Source organism: Jatropha curcas, chromosome 1 (genome assembly GCF_041381405.1).
Source record: "Jatropha curcas cultivar XTBG-Jc1 chromosome 1, XTBG_Jcur_1.0, whole genome shotgun sequence".
Classification (NCBI taxonomy): domain Eukaryota; kingdom Viridiplantae; phylum Streptophyta; class Magnoliopsida; order Malpighiales; family Euphorbiaceae; genus Jatropha; species Jatropha curcas.
Genome location: NC_143151.1, coordinates 822389 through 837260, shown reverse-complemented (window position 1 = coordinate 837260; position 14872 = coordinate 822389). Strand labels below are relative to the sequence as shown.

The following is a 14872-nucleotide window of genomic DNA, read 5'->3' as shown; positions in this document are numbered from 1 at the left end:
CATATTTAAATACTAATAAAAAAATTTAATTATTTTTCTAATATAACACATTAGGATAAGATACGCCCTTTACAAAAAATCATAACAATTTAATAAAAGTCTTGTAAATTTTCATCACCATGGGATGGAAAATTTGATCTTATGTTTCCATTGGTTACAGCCTTTTAATTACTATATTTTATTTGCAAACAGATTCAAGAGCATAAAACATAATTTAACCCATATGTCATAACCTAACTGGTAAATATATATATATAATTTGACAATAACAATATATAAGTCTGAATGCCTCTCCCCTAATGCTCAAAAAAAAAAAAAAAAAAAAAAAAAAAAATCCAAAAAGTTCAACTTAACAAGTCAAATAATGTAAAAAGATAATTTTAAAAAAATCACTTAATTTTAATTTGAGATAGAAGAGAAAGTTCCATCTCAAGATTATTATTCATGAAAATAAATTATGTAAGAAATAACATTATACATTATTGATGGAAAATATATTCTTCTAAATGCAAGTCCAGATTGGATTAGCCTACATAAAGACTATAAAAGAATTCACTAATCAAGTTAAATAAAAAGAAAAGGGAAGAGATTTTTTTTTTTTTTTTTTAAATATTCTGAAAAATTAGAACATGTCATCGTAGATAGTTTGGATGATATACATTGGTACAAGAGTCAAGGTGAATTGAATGCTTAGACTTACAGACCTTTTTTCTTTTTACCACCAAGTATTCTTTGCACCATAATATTGAATTAACATTTCTTATGAACAAGAGAAACATCAGCCAACCACATCACAATATAAAACTTCGCTACCTGTGATTTCCCCTGCATCTACTTTTCAAAATTATCGCCACTTTACAGATTCAAGCTTCCCCGGAATCTTTCGAAGAGGGAGCGTCTGGATCGTAACTCCAGAGGTCTTTTATCTCACCTCTCAGCATACCCAATATGACGCAAATCCCTGTAATAGATTGAGAAAAGAATATCAAAACTTAAGTAAAGAAGTTCTTGGCATTTATTTTAAGTGCATTTGACAACAATTTTGTTCTCAGATCATAATTCAAAATGAAATCACTTATATGTCAAATTATTTTAAAAAAAATAAATCCTACGATCTGCCAACCCCAATCACCCTCAAGATCGCCGCCGCCGCTGCCGCCTTGGTTGTCATTCACTAAAACACTGACATAACAATCTTGGGTTCCACTGCCGACTATTACAACTAGTATTCATCATTCAACCACCATCATCACCTCATCTGCGACTATGAATGCATTTTGTTGAGAAAACTGAACCAATTTTAACACCAACTACAATTACCAAAGTTACAAATCAACATGACAGTGGTTAATTATTTGGTCTTGAAGCAATTGAAATAGATTTAAAAGAAAAAAGAACTCTCATGTTACTGCTAGCATCCAATGTTTAATAGAATGAGAAAACAAATGCAGCAGCCAAGAAGTCCAAAGATGAGAATGAAACCAAGCTTTAAAATATATATGATTTCTCTAAATACAAGTGTAATTCCATTTTATCTAAAACAATATATATATTAAACCATAAACTTAGGTGGTCCTTTTAGTCTTTACTAAAGTCTGAGGATTGTATTTGCAAATATTAATAACAAAAAAATTGGTCATTTTGGTTTACATATTCTCAAGCAACTAAATAGGTTAAGTGAACTTCTAAAGAATCAACACAAATTATTAGCTCTTAAATTTTTAATTTTACCAAAAACCATATAATTTTGTCCAAAACTAAATCTAATCACACATTTCATACCTAGGGTACAAGGAACAAGATAGAGGAGTGCAGGTTGACCATGCCCATTCATTATATATAAACCTAGGTACGTGAGGAACAGACCTGCAATCAAAGAGGCAGTTAGTACCATAAAAAATACACAAATATCATAGGCCAACTAAATCAAACGCAATAAATTCAAGAATTAAATTTATTTTGGGGGAGGGGGATTAGAAGTATATCTTATCTCCCATTATATAGTTTCCAAGAGTAGAAGGTAATATTGTTTGATAAAAAATCAAATATATTTAATTTAAGTGCATATAAAGTTGAATGATCAGATTAACGTGGCTTAATAATGTGTCAATAATTGATTAGTTTTTTTTTGTCCATGTGTCAATAAAACACACGTGACACGTAAAATTTCTAACTTAGCTGCTGAAACCCTCAGCTTGTATATATATTATATAGACAGATTGGTAACTTTGGTTGCCAATTGAACATGCAATAAATGCCACATTACTAACATGCCATGATATTCTAATTTTGCAGTTAAAGAGAAATCTTCTTATAGAAACGTGGTCAAATAAGAAGCATGATGAAAGAACGCTCACCGAATCCATAGCCACTTATCAACCAAAGAAAATACCCCGTGGACAAGGTCTTCTTAGTTGCATTGTCATATCTGAAAAAAACAGAGAAATGGAGGAGGGAGAGTAACACAAAGGGTTAAAGAGTAATTAACAAACAGAAAAGTTATATCAAAGACCTACATTTATAGATCGAAACACTAGTTCTGTAACCTCCTTTGGATGACATAAAGATCAAGAAGATATTAATGTGCCATCTATAAGAATCCTCATTATAAATTACCACTATCTTATCACATATTTCAGCAAGAAAGTCAGAATCATTCATTTGCCAACCAAAACCATGATGGTATGAAAATGTCAAGGATACATCTATAAGACATTAATAAGCTTTGAAATTTTGGTGAAAAATTTGAGTTCCAAATTTCATCGAAGTTGCACCTCCCCTCAACCACTAACTTATTTCTGTCCTAATCTATTAGGACTACTTCAGAAAATATCCGAGCTCTACACCTCATCTCCCACTTTTTGCATAATACAAGTGATTTTAGATAAAAGAAGAGCCCAACCCACTCCATCTCACAATCCCAATCCCAATCCAAACCCCAACCTCACCCACCTCTAATAAAAAAAAGAATGAAAACAGAAAAACAATTTAAGAGGAAACTGTATAACACAAAATACATAATTAAAGATTTTGCACCCACCAGTTTATTAGTCAATAGAGAGCAACAAATGTAGATTTAAGATAGTACCTCCGAGAAAACGATACAAGCAAACCAGGAAACAGAATGTCCCCAAATCCAATCATGTCATAACCACCCCAAGGATCAGTAAAACGAGGAATTCTCAAAAGCATAGGAATAGATTCCCCACCGCTGTTGTCACCTCGAGCAACCTATAAAATAGATAAACAAATTATAACAGAGAAAATTATACAACAGGTTCTTATTAATGTTCCAAAGACGGAGATAGTGAAATATCTATCAATAGAAGTTAAACAAAATTATTAATGGAAAAAGAGTTTCAATGACAAAGCAGTGAGCCCCCACAAGGTACATACTAGAATCCAAAAATCAGTCCAAATATTTTCAGCACAGAATCTAAAGGGCCCAATAAATATCTTTGCTTCAGATAACACAGTAAGTTGCACTAGATGCCATATCAATCAGTTGAATAATTGTTGTTTGCCAAAAATAAAAGGGCCTAATTCACAATGGCATGAGAAACTCAAAACCCATTTACTATTACTCATAGGGGTGGAAGAGGAAGAGAAAAAATAATACACAGGGCAATCACAGTCACCATGGATTTTATACGAGTGCTCAACATTTACAACTGCAAAGAGAGGAGGCCATTTGACAAAACAGGTGCAAAAAGTTGTTAGATACTAACAACAAAGGCCAACATTCATTTATTACAACGTAGAGTCCTTCTCAATTAAATATTTCACTATCCATTTGCCCATGGCATGTATTTAAATTTCCAAGTTTAGTCCAGATCTCAGGTGATCTCCTCTCATTTGTGCAGGCAATTCACTCTTGAATTTTGACCTCAGCAATTTAATTGGATTAGGCATACAGACTATGCATGGCGGAAGTATTTTGACGTATCAAAAAGCTTAAGAACATGACAATTGTAGAATTTGTTACTCCCACAATAAAACAATCAGATTCATGGACGCGTAACTTGGGATTTTCGATGTTTCTGGTCCTGGACCTAGTAACAGAAGATTTTCTAATAACAGTTTGTTGGTTATAACTGGAAATTGTAAAGAAAAAAAAAAAAGAAATAATGAACTAGTCTTAAGCACATGAACTGAAATTATTAGTTTTCTTCATTTACCCAACTTATTAGAGCTCAACTTGAAAGCATGTTCACGTATTTCAATAACACAACCAAAAAAACCTGTGAAACAAGGGACCATTACTTACAACAATCATAACACTCTGGTGGAATATTATTGGCGAGAGGAAGACCCAAAAGATGTCATAAACAAATGCACAACAGAGTAGTACGGCAGCAACCTGCATTGCAGTAACAATATTAGGCAAAAAGCAAATAGCATCTCGTGATGCATGACAAACTAAAACCGAGGTACCTTAATATTAGGCAATCGAGCAACCTGCAGGACAGTTATCATCAAGCAGATACCCTGAGAATAAGAAAATCAATCATTCAGATATGAAACACCGGAGAGTAGAAATGATTCTAAATTTGTACAACCTAACTTCAACAAGTCATACGTACTGCATACAGCACCAAACCTTCATTAAGTACAAAATGAATGAACCTTTTTCTATTTTTCTTTTCTGAAGTACATGGTTTTCCATTGAATTGTCAGATACGTTTTTAATGAAAATACTAGTACAGTGATTGAGACCAGCCAGGTGTACATTTCATAGTCATAATTAGAAATTTTTTTTTCCTGCAATCTCTAGGTTTTATACTATTTTTAATTGTGATCAGTTTTCTTTATTTTATATTGACTTTCAATATTTCACAACAGGGCCTGGGTGACCGTTTAAGTTACTGGTCTTTTTTTTTTTCTTTTCTTTTTCTTTGATGCATTCCCCTCTATAACATCATACAACGAGTACCATAAAATGTGCAGCTGAGGTTTTTATGCAAATGCAAGATACCGTCAGTTTATATTGGCCCCTCCATACAAACAGTGGTGTGCCAGGAGGTGAGATCTCTAATACATCCCATAATCATTTTTGGTTATATTACAGTGAATAGTAAGCTTTTTTGTCACTTCACTTTTCCTTCTTTCCCCTCCAATAGTAAAATTACTGAAAATGTCCAGAAAGAAACAAAAACTCGAATAGATGCTTCATGCACTCAATTTTGACATTGACAAAGTTCTCCAAGATGAATGGTTTCAATATATAAACAAATGAAGAAAGAAAATTATTACCACATTAATCAGATATGTCATGCAACAATGGTTTTTTCACAAGACAAAATTACAACTACGAGAATCATATATGCAGCCATGATTTGACAAGACAACCTAATAGTCTTTCTGGAAGCTCCATCACATTTATATTCATCTCTAAGAAGAGAGTTATCAATTCACGCTCAGCACCTGCAGTCATTTTCTTAAATTACAAAAATGCATCAAGAACTAACCTATGGCCGTGAACATATACATGAAACTTACAAGAAAGTCTTGCCCAATCCATGAATATGATGTTCGCCGATACACAATCCAGAAAACAGCAAGTATCAGACAACAACAGCCGACAACAAATGAGACAATAGAAGTTTCCCCCAAAAGAGGTAAATTCATTTTCTTTTCCATGCACTTTCTGCATCTACTGCTCAATGAACAAGAAGAATAATGTGATGAAGAGTATAATCAAAAATTAGTTGGTAGATTAGAAGCATAAAAAATGTAATCCACTTTACCTTGAAAGCAGAGTCACTATACAATTATGCATGCCCTAAGAACAAAGAAAATAGTTTGATTAGCATAAGCAAAATCAATAGCTATCCCTTTGAAAATCCTAATAATACATAAAATTAAAAACAATATGTATAGAATAAACTGCTTGGACTCGGTATAAGCATTTCATATTCCAGATACAAACAATGGCACCAGCTGAGCATGATCTTTCCTCCTTTTTCTTTTGTATTCTATTTCAGACACGTAAAAATACTAGTCTGATTTAGATGTGCCTTAAAAAGGACATGGGCATGTAAATAGTTCTCTTCTCACATGGTATTGCATATTCACAAGTGCGTGCATAAAGATTTTATGCAACTGTGAACATACAGCAGTTTGCAGCTCATCAGCATTTTGGTTTGCATATTTGCTAAAGAGCCAAAATTAAGCATACATTTAAGGTTGGCTAAAGTTCAAAATTTCAAGAATGGAGAATTAACACCAACAGAAAAAAAAAAAATTCACTTTTGAACTGCTTCAGCGGGTAGATCTGAGACCAGCTGAGAGACTGTCAGACAGCTCTCGTGCAAAGATAAATCTCGCACTAGATAAAACTTGGGTCAAACTCCAGCTTTTCCAAATGTTTTACACCAAGCTCAATCAGCCTAGTGCAGACCAGCCTGTATGCAGAACTTTAATAAATCTAATAGATGAAAGGGTGGAAAAAAAAAAAAAAAAAAATCTCACTGATATAAGTGGCAAGTTTAACCCTTCCAGTTGTGTGGCTTAACTGTGTTCAATTTTCTAAAAATTAAACCTGTCTGCTTCATTTACATGTATTGATTATGTACAGCTTAGCATTAGCAATCTCAAAAACTAGGACCTAATCATGCCAAGAAAACGAAACGGGCAATTTTGCATCTTATAGGCAGCGGGGTAATACAAAAATATAGTGAAGAGTGAAAACAGTAATTAAAATTATTTTTCAGCACATTAAGACCAGTATGCAGTATATCTACATATCTTTCATTCCTTTTTTCAACAGCACTATTTTTAGATGTATTTTTTAATCCTCATCCTTCGGATATAGAAACCATAAAATCGCAATATTTTATTTTATTAATACAAACTATTACAACATATTATATACTAAGAATACTGTTAAAAATCCTCTAGAAGAACTTTGTACCTGAACACCGCCAAGGCAGAAGAGTATAATGAGCACCCAGACAAACCAAGTTGACATAAAAAAGTAGAGTAGAACCAGAAAAGTTGATGCTGTTAGGACAAAAACAACTGCACTCCTCGCATTAATATTTATGATCTCTTGCTCAGCATCACCTGCTGCATTGGAATTTTCCTAGACAAGCAAAGGGTAAACTTGAAGATTTGAATAGTCCAGCATAAACTTGAAGATAAGAAAAATTCTAATGAATTACCTTTGGCGATAGTTCATTATAGCGCTCATCACTCTCCTCAGGAGCAGTAAACTCTGCCCAAAGTGTGGCACAGATCACTGTTCCAACAGCCATCATCCATAAGCATATCACTGAATAATCCACTATGGGACGAGTGGGTGCATACAATTTAAGTTCCACTGCATGTAGAAAACGTATTATAGTAAGACAGTGTGCATTTTAGTTTAATTTCATTTACTTGTGGATGCATTTCCGGCTTGATAGCGGCAGCTGTTACCATGCTTCCATACAATGATTCACACGTCCTCTCCATTATAGGGCAAGATGGACACTACTCGAGCAAAAATGGGGAACATTACCTTCTATCTACCTATTGACCCTTAATCCCCTTTCTATACTAATCTTTCTCCACGTAGCTGGTGACCCCATACAGGAAATATACCCAGGCTTCTGTTGAAAGCTTTAATAGTGAAGGAAATCACCAGATAAGTATACGTGTATCCAACATAAATATGACAGAGCTCAATGGCTCACCTTTCTGTCCATTCGCCATTGACTTGTTCAGATAATCACCTCCAGACTTTGGAATTATCACAGCAGGAATTGAAATGTTTAGAGCAGAACTAGTCTCCTCACAAGTCATCTCAGCAAGATCTAAAGAGTGAGATACATATAATTAAAATTTTAAAAGAAAAAAATGGAACCAAAAGATTTGCAGAAAGGAGTGATAAATGATAAACTATAGAGTATAATGATCAGCTCAATGAATTAGATAAAGCTCATACGGCACTAAAATACAAACCATCTTCATTGTTTATCACCAACAAGGCTTTTGCACCTCCTGACTGTGCAACTTCTGCCTTTTCAGTGAAGGAACAATCACCACGTATGGACATTGCTATTGAGCTGGTAAGCTGCAGATTAGAAGGGGAAAAAATAATATCCTTTTGTTATAATTCAGAAAGTTCAGGGAGTAGCTTCCTTTTGATACAGCGAAACTTGATAACAACAATGGCACATCATCAAATACCATGAGCTCAAAGCTAATGTTAGGAATTTAAAGGTTTCAGGTAGTCAAAAGTTTAATAAGTTCTTTGTGGAATTTTCTAACTTTTACAAGGAATGCTTCATAGTTTCAAATAAACAAAATTGGACAAGGGAGTCATTAAAACAAACAGGCCCCCAATCAAAATCTACTCAAATAACGAGGTTCCAAAGCTGGAGATATCATGTAATTCTTCTACGTTTATGTGATAAGTTGTAATATAAGTTCAATCAGGAATTAATAACTGATAACTAAATAAATAAGAAACATAGCAAAACCTTTGAAGAGGAACTAGAACAGCAGTTTAAGGGATTTGAGAAAACGGCAGACAATCTGAGGCCTTTTTCAGCCTCAGAAGGCAATAGAACCCCAAATCTTGCAGACATCCCACTTAAAGTTTCACCTTTAACTCCATTAACCCAGTTCTCAACCTTGACCTGAAAGATTTCATGTCAGGACATAAAATAAATCATTAATTTGTTCGACGTTGTGTCAGGTAAAAAAACTAGATGCATAATAATAATGCAACACAAAGAAACATTTGAAAATAAAAACAAAACATTATACATCCCATATCTAAATGTCATGATAGCTGCTAATTAGCTATTTCAATCATCTGGGATCTGGTCACAGAAATTACCATGTTTCATATTCACACATGTAATAAATAGAAGGTTTCACTATTTCTATTTTTTTAAGAATCCATTCAAATCTAGCATTCTGCAACAAGAAGACTCACCTATATGGGTTGCAATGCATTAACACATAAGCATCCTTTCTTCATAGATAACAAAGCATCACAGGTTATTTTGTATGGGCTTTAGTTAAATGTCTGTATTGATTGGCCGTGGTAGCACAAACTTATTATATCAATTATTTGGGCTCATAATAAAATAAAAATTGCTCCTGCTTATCAATCAACAGTTTTTAGCCATTCAATTAATACCGAATATAGCCTTTTTTTTCTTCATTTCCTTTCTATTTTAATGAAAATATTTATTAAAAATGAAAAAAAAATCCAATTAGCAGTAGCAGAAAATATGCAGGTATCATCAAAGACAGCATTGAGAAGAACCTAAAGAGTAACTTTCCGAGGTATAACAGCATCACAAAATAAATTCTAGTAACTGTCTTTCTCTCTGTTCACAAAAGTATAGAATACACAGTGGCTCAAATCCCTTAGAAAAGTTCTTGGATCTTTAACATTTTTCTAGGGGATCCTTTCCAAAAAAAGCATTTAATCCTAACACTTGCGGGCATTATCAATCAATCTCAAATAATGAAAAGAACAAAACATGGTTCCCCTTGCTGCTGTAAAATGAATGAGATTCTAATAACCGCACAATGTACGAAATTGTCAAAAAGCTACTGTTCATGGAGCCCTTAACATGGCATTCAAAATTCGGGGAAAACTGAATATCAGAAGACAGCAGAAGCATTTAGCAGTCAGAAGATTTTCCTTATAGTCAATCCACAAGACATCATCCTGGTAACCAGAACCAGTGGCTTCACATTTTCATCTTGAAAACACCGGCAGATAACACACTTTCACTAATGAAAGCATATAATGTTTCTACATTATCAATTGGCTACATTGATTGCACCCATTTCCATTAACGTCTCTTCCTTCTCAAACTTGTTCTTAATCAAACATCTAGGGATCATTTTTCCACAAACTGAATTTCTACAATTCGCGTAATTGCACAAAAATTATTCCAATTGAAAATCCATATGCATAATTCAAATTTTGGATCTCAAAATTACATATCTTAAAGCTGCCATTACATAGTCACATAATAAGCATCAGAAAGATTCACATTATCCATTGAAGTACATTTAAAAAAAAAAAAAACGAAACGTTCAAAAAATATAATGAATTACCAATTTGAATGGAAGAGCGCAGCCAGGAGACTTAGGGGAATCGCCATCATGCGAGGCGTCGTCGGCATATGAGAGACGAATGACAAATAAGAAGAAACAAAAGAATAAGAGGAGACTCCGCGTTGGTGAAGAGAAGAACAACGCCATGGTCAGAGCATCAATCAAAACTCAATCTCTCCCTTCCTCTTATTAATTAACGGAGAGAAAGAGAAGAAGGATAATTAAAGAACACAAAAAAGAATAATGTGTTAGGAAGAAATAGAAACGCTCATGTCCTTTTACCTTCCTTTCTCCGTAAGAGAGAGAGAAATTGTTATTTTTTAATTATTATCTAATTATTATTATCGACGGGGAGAGAGAGAAGGTTAGGAGACTAGCGGATGCTTGGTAGGGACAAGTAAGTAATTACAAATGCGGGATGGGAGTTAGAACAATTTGATAAAATTAGAGGGAGTAAATAGTAATTTACTCTTATATTAATTGAATTACAATTAAAAAAATAATCTTTTAAAAATCTTTCTTTGGAAAACCTCGTCCAAACAAGGCGTTGGCTTTCACTGTTCCGCAATTTTCATAGTCTCCGTCGCCGGTCAGAATAACAATACTCTTCCCTGACGAATCCGTGACCTTGCGCTATCCACGGTCATTCAATCTCGTCGGGAATTTCAAGGAATTGTACAGAGGGTTTGCAGATATGGAAGAAACAATACCCTTTAAGAATCTACACAGCAGAGAGTATCAAGGTCACAAGAAGAAGGTTTCTGTAAATTCAAAACAAAAAGCCCCTAGCTTTCTTCCATATTTCTTCCACTCCCTTTCGTATTTATCTTTTTTTTTTTTTTCCTTTCGATTTGATAGGTGCACTCGGTGGCTTGGAATTGTAGTGGCACCAAGCTTGCTTCTGGTTCTGTTGACCAAACGGCTCGTGTTTGGCACATTGAGCCTCACGGCCATGTAAGTTTCGCTTCATTTTAGTTTCTTGTCAGCATATAATTTTAGTTGCTTTCTTGTTTGTGGATTATAAAGGTGAATTCTTTTTGTTTTGAGGATTTTGGCTTTGCAACACGTGGAATATTTTTTGAAAGAAATTCAAGTGGTAACGACTCTTCAATCTATGCGGCTTTGAATTGACTGTAGTGAAATAGGGTGGTTGCTTGTGGATTGTGAAGGAAACTTTTCTATTGTTAATGATTGGGTTACTTGTAAATCTTTTGCATATGTTGATGGGTGCACTAACCTGCCCTTCCTAACTTATTGAGGATTGGTTATTGATCTGGGACTCCAAAATCTCAGTGAAATGTGTTCTCCCACCTTCCCCTCTCCTTTCTCTATTTCACATTGCAGTTTTGATTTGTCAGTTTCATTATCATATTTGTATCATTGGACCTGATCTTATTATTTGGGGGAAGTTCTACATTATTTTGTTATGGTTGCTGCAGGGTAAAATTAAAGATGTTGAGTTGAAGGGTCATACTGATAGTGTGGATCAGCTTTGTTGGGACCCCAAGCATGCTGATTTGATAGCAACTGCCTCAGGCGACAAGACTGTCCGTCTATGGGATGCTCGTAGTAAGTAATTGCTCTGTTTTACAATTACTGCCTAACTAGTAAATAGGGAACTTTTAAATTTACCATTTGTTCTTTTAAGTGTTCAAAATTACCTCACATATTCATGTCTTTGAAAATGTACTTGCAGTTTTTGCACTGTTTTTACTGAATGAACTACTATACTAACGATGATAGTAAATGAGATTAAATCAAAAAAAAAAAAAAAAAAAAAAAAAAATCAGAGAGAGATGAATTGTCAAATTTATATCATGTTATGCTAGCTGTTTTTGGGTCGATATGAAAGCTAGAAATGATAGATATTTATTTGGACAATTAGACTTTATAAACAGGTAGTTGGGGAGTAAAAAAAAGCATATTCAGGATCTGTGCTGTTTCAAGTGCAAATTTAGCCCTGGACAACTACTCATGGACAGATTTGGAATGGACTTAAAAAGAACTTGATGTGAGTTTCATGGAAGGGATTTCTAGCTTGAGTTACACTAGAGTTTGTTTTCCAAATTGAAGAAAAGCAATAAGAATAGAAGACTCTTTAAGTTTCATGTCTAGAAATCCTCAAGCATCACCTTGAGATCCCACAAGCACAGAAGAAGCTCCATCTCTGGAAAATTCTTCCTAATTGTAATGGTTGACTTTATTGAAAAATAGAACTGCATGCTATATGTGGATTCAGAAGTATTCTAAATTCTCTACTGGTTGGGTGCTTCTCTAGGAATGCGGGAGGCCAAGGATTCAAATCTTGGCTGTCTCCTTCCCTCTAATAATTTATACATACCAAAAATGGTAATTTTGAATTCCATGTACTTCTAATATTAATGGGATGTGGATCAAGAACGAAGGCCTTTTCTAAAACAATTAGTTCAATATTAAGACTAAAAACCAGTCTTAATTTAGGATCCAAAGCATTGGAACCTAGTGTATCCAAGCATGGCTAAGGTTACCTACATACCATGAGTCCTGAATTTACAACTAGACCATTAATTTTAAGCCTTTCCAACTCTTTTGCTTTTGGTATTTCAATGACTAGAGGCAAAAAAGCAAGCAAGTAAGGAAAACAAAAAAAAAAAAAAAAAAGAAGCAAGTTTACTGTATGAAGCTGAATTTTCTTGAAGAAACGTTCACATAAAATTTGGAAAGGGTAAAGACTAGAAAACTTCTTTTGTCCTAAATAGACTTTATGAAATGCAGACCTTATCACTGCAATTCTAAGAGTCTTGAAACTTACTTTTCTTAAAGCTCCTTGATGTCTATGCCATCACTGCATTTCTTTATCATCAAAAGTAAGATAAATTGGTTTTGTTTGTTTTCTATAGGTGGAAAATGCTCTCAGCAGACAGAACTTAGTGGGGAGAATATAAACATCACCTACAGACCTGATGGAACTCATATAGCTGTTGGGAACAGGGTAGGCCCTATATTAGGAAGATATTCGAACTGTTCCAGTCATATATATCCTATATGTTAAAATTATGAATATGTAATGAAGCTCCTGTTTCATTGTTTGGCTGTCTCGTCAGTAATTCTTTCAGCACACTGATAAGCTATTGTTGTCTCTCTGTTGTTCAATCTACTCTAGGATGATGAACTAACAATACTGGATGTTCGCAAATTTAAGCCAATTCACAGGCGCAAGTTCAATTATGAGGTGAGCACTAAACTTATACTGTTGGTTTTCTCCTTCCAATGTGTGTAAGGCATATACTATGAGGCTCTGTTCAATGTGAGCCATGAAGTAAACACCTTGAAGTTAAACATGGAATGCTTTTTGCTTTTTGTTGAAATTCTAATTTGATCAATTGGTAGAAACCTTTATGAAGAAATCACAGACTTGATATAGATACAAAATAGAACTTGAATGTTGATTTTTTGTTACTTAAATGTTCTGAATCCATTTAACATCAATTGGCTTAAAAAGTAATAATCTTTTGGGTACTTTCTTCTTTTTGCAGGTAAATGAGATTGCTTGGAATATGACGGGGGAGATGTTCCTTTTGACAACTGGGAATGGTATAATTTTCCTAGTCTGCTTTTCTTTGATGCTACAATGTTTTGCAATTACCAACACCTAGTGTTTATATATTTGAAACTATGTACATTTTGTCTTCTCAGGTACCGTTGAAGTGCTAGCATACCCATCTCTTCGACCACTAGACACAGTTGTGGCTCATACAGCAGGTTGCTATTGCATTGCAATAGATCCAAAAGGAAGGTAGGAAAGCTGCAAAGCTGTCTAAATTCTTCTAAGCTGTTTCACATCTTAAAGCAGCACAGTCCAATCTAACTTACATAAGCATGTCATCAAATCATGGAACCATTACATAAACCATTTATTTCTGTGACAGATATTTTGCTGTTGGAAGTGCTGATTCATTGGTTAGCCTTTGGGATATTTCAGAGATGCTTTGCGTGCGAACATTTACTAAACTCGAGTAAGTTTCAAATAGTTCTGTAATTATTAATGCAATCACAATTACTCGATTTATTAAACTTGTGTTGCATGTTCCTTTTGATTGTATGAAATAAACACAGAATATGATTTTTGTATGCTCAGATGGCCAGTCAGGACAATAAGCTTCAACCACACAGGAGATTATATTGCTTCTGCCAGCGAAGACTTGTTCATCGATATAGTATGTGCTCATGGAACTCTTTTCTTTCTTTTTTTAGTTTGTTTATTAGGATATCATTTTTATCGCAGTCTGTTTTGTGTATAAAAAATAAATAGTCCAATGTTCACACTGGACGCTCGGTGCATCAAATCCCATGTCGAGCTGCCATGAACAGTGTTGAATGGAACCCGAAGTACAATTTACTTGCATATGCTGGGGATGACAAGAACAAATACCTGGCTGATGAAGGTATTACGATCTTATACTAAAAACCTTAGGAAATTTACATCTCTTATAGGTTCCTCATGCTGTTTCTGTTATGCCTTTCATTGCAGGTGTTTTTCGAATATTCGGCTTTGAGAGTGCCTAAACTGTAACAAAGCGATTGGGAGGCCTTTCTGTTGTAATATTATTTGGCCCTGATTTTTTGGTTTCTTCTGGTGTTTCTGAAAATTTTTTAAGGTAGAATAGGGAATTTCATTAATGAAGATCAGAGAACTTTGTTTATTATAAATGTTAGTAAAATATGGATTTTTTTCCTTAATTATAATTGTCTTATCGACATAATGCGATATACTACTAAGCGTATTGATTATTCTCTCTCTCTATATACATGTTTGATATGTAAG

General features: G+C 34.2%; 2 protein-coding genes across 3 annotated transcripts; one reads left to right on the top strand and one right to left on the bottom strand.

Moving 5' to 3' along the window:
* Nucleotides 1-569: 569 nt before the first annotated feature.
* Nucleotides 570-10379, bottom strand: LOC105629301 (signal peptide peptidase-like 5). Its single transcript, XM_012210865.4, has 14 exons — nt 10069-10379; nt 8466-8624; nt 7945-8056; nt 7677-7796; nt 7164-7321; nt 6914-7084; nt 5748-5782; nt 5500-5656; nt 4435-4488; nt 4268-4360; nt 3089-3231; nt 2358-2428; nt 1783-1866; nt 570-961 (listed from the first exon to the last, which is right to left on the bottom strand). The coding sequence occupies exons 1-14, from the start codon at nt 10213-10215 to the stop codon at nt 864-866; spliced, it is 1602 nt and encodes a 533-aa protein (XP_012066255.1). The 5' UTR covers nt 10216-10379; the 3' UTR covers nt 570-863.
* A 193-nt stretch (nt 10380-10572) lies between these two features.
* Nucleotides 10573-14787, top strand: TEX1 (Transducin/WD40 repeat-like superfamily protein). 2 transcript variants are annotated; one of them, XM_012210866.4, is made up of 11 exons: nt 10573-10831; nt 10927-11022; nt 11508-11637; nt 12948-13039; nt 13211-13279; nt 13584-13641; nt 13744-13843; nt 13977-14063; nt 14186-14264; nt 14360-14492; nt 14579-14787. In XM_012210866.4, the coding sequence occupies exons 1-11, from the start codon at nt 10763-10765 to the stop codon at nt 14611-14613; spliced, it is 948 nt and encodes a 315-aa protein (XP_012066256.1). In that variant the 5' UTR covers nt 10573-10762; the 3' UTR covers nt 14614-14787. The 2 variants fall into 2 exon arrangements, with proteins under 2 accessions (XP_012066256.1, XP_012066257.1); XM_012210867.4 differs by having other exon boundaries at nt 10574-10825.
* The last annotated feature ends 85 nt before the right edge of the window (nt 14788-14872 follow it).

Bases quoted from the DNA above. Each gene is read 5' to 3' on its own strand.
- LOC105629301 (XM_012210865.4), bottom strand. From the start codon at position 10,215: ATGGCGTTGTTCTTCTCTTCACCAACGCGGAGTCTCCTCTTATTCTTT. The intron at 7,797-7,944 runs GTTTGTATTTTA...CTCACTCTTTAG, and splicing joins GGTGATAAACAATGAAGATG to ATCTTGCTGAGATGACTTGT. The intron at 7,322-7,676 runs GTGAGCCATTGA...TTCTACATGCAG, and splicing joins AATGGCGAATGGACAGAAAG to TGGAACTTAAATTGTATGCA.
- TEX1 (XM_012210866.4), top strand. From the start codon at position 10,763: ATGGAAGAAACAATACCCTTTAAGAATCTACACAGCAGAGAGTATCAA. The intron at 10,832-10,926 runs GTAAATTCAAAA...TCGATTTGATAG, and splicing joins GTCACAAGAAGAAGGTTTCT to GTGCACTCGGTGGCTTGGAA. The intron at 13,642-13,743 runs GTATAATTTTCC...TTGTCTTCTCAG, and splicing joins CCTTTTGACAACTGGGAATG to GTACCGTTGAAGTGCTAGCA.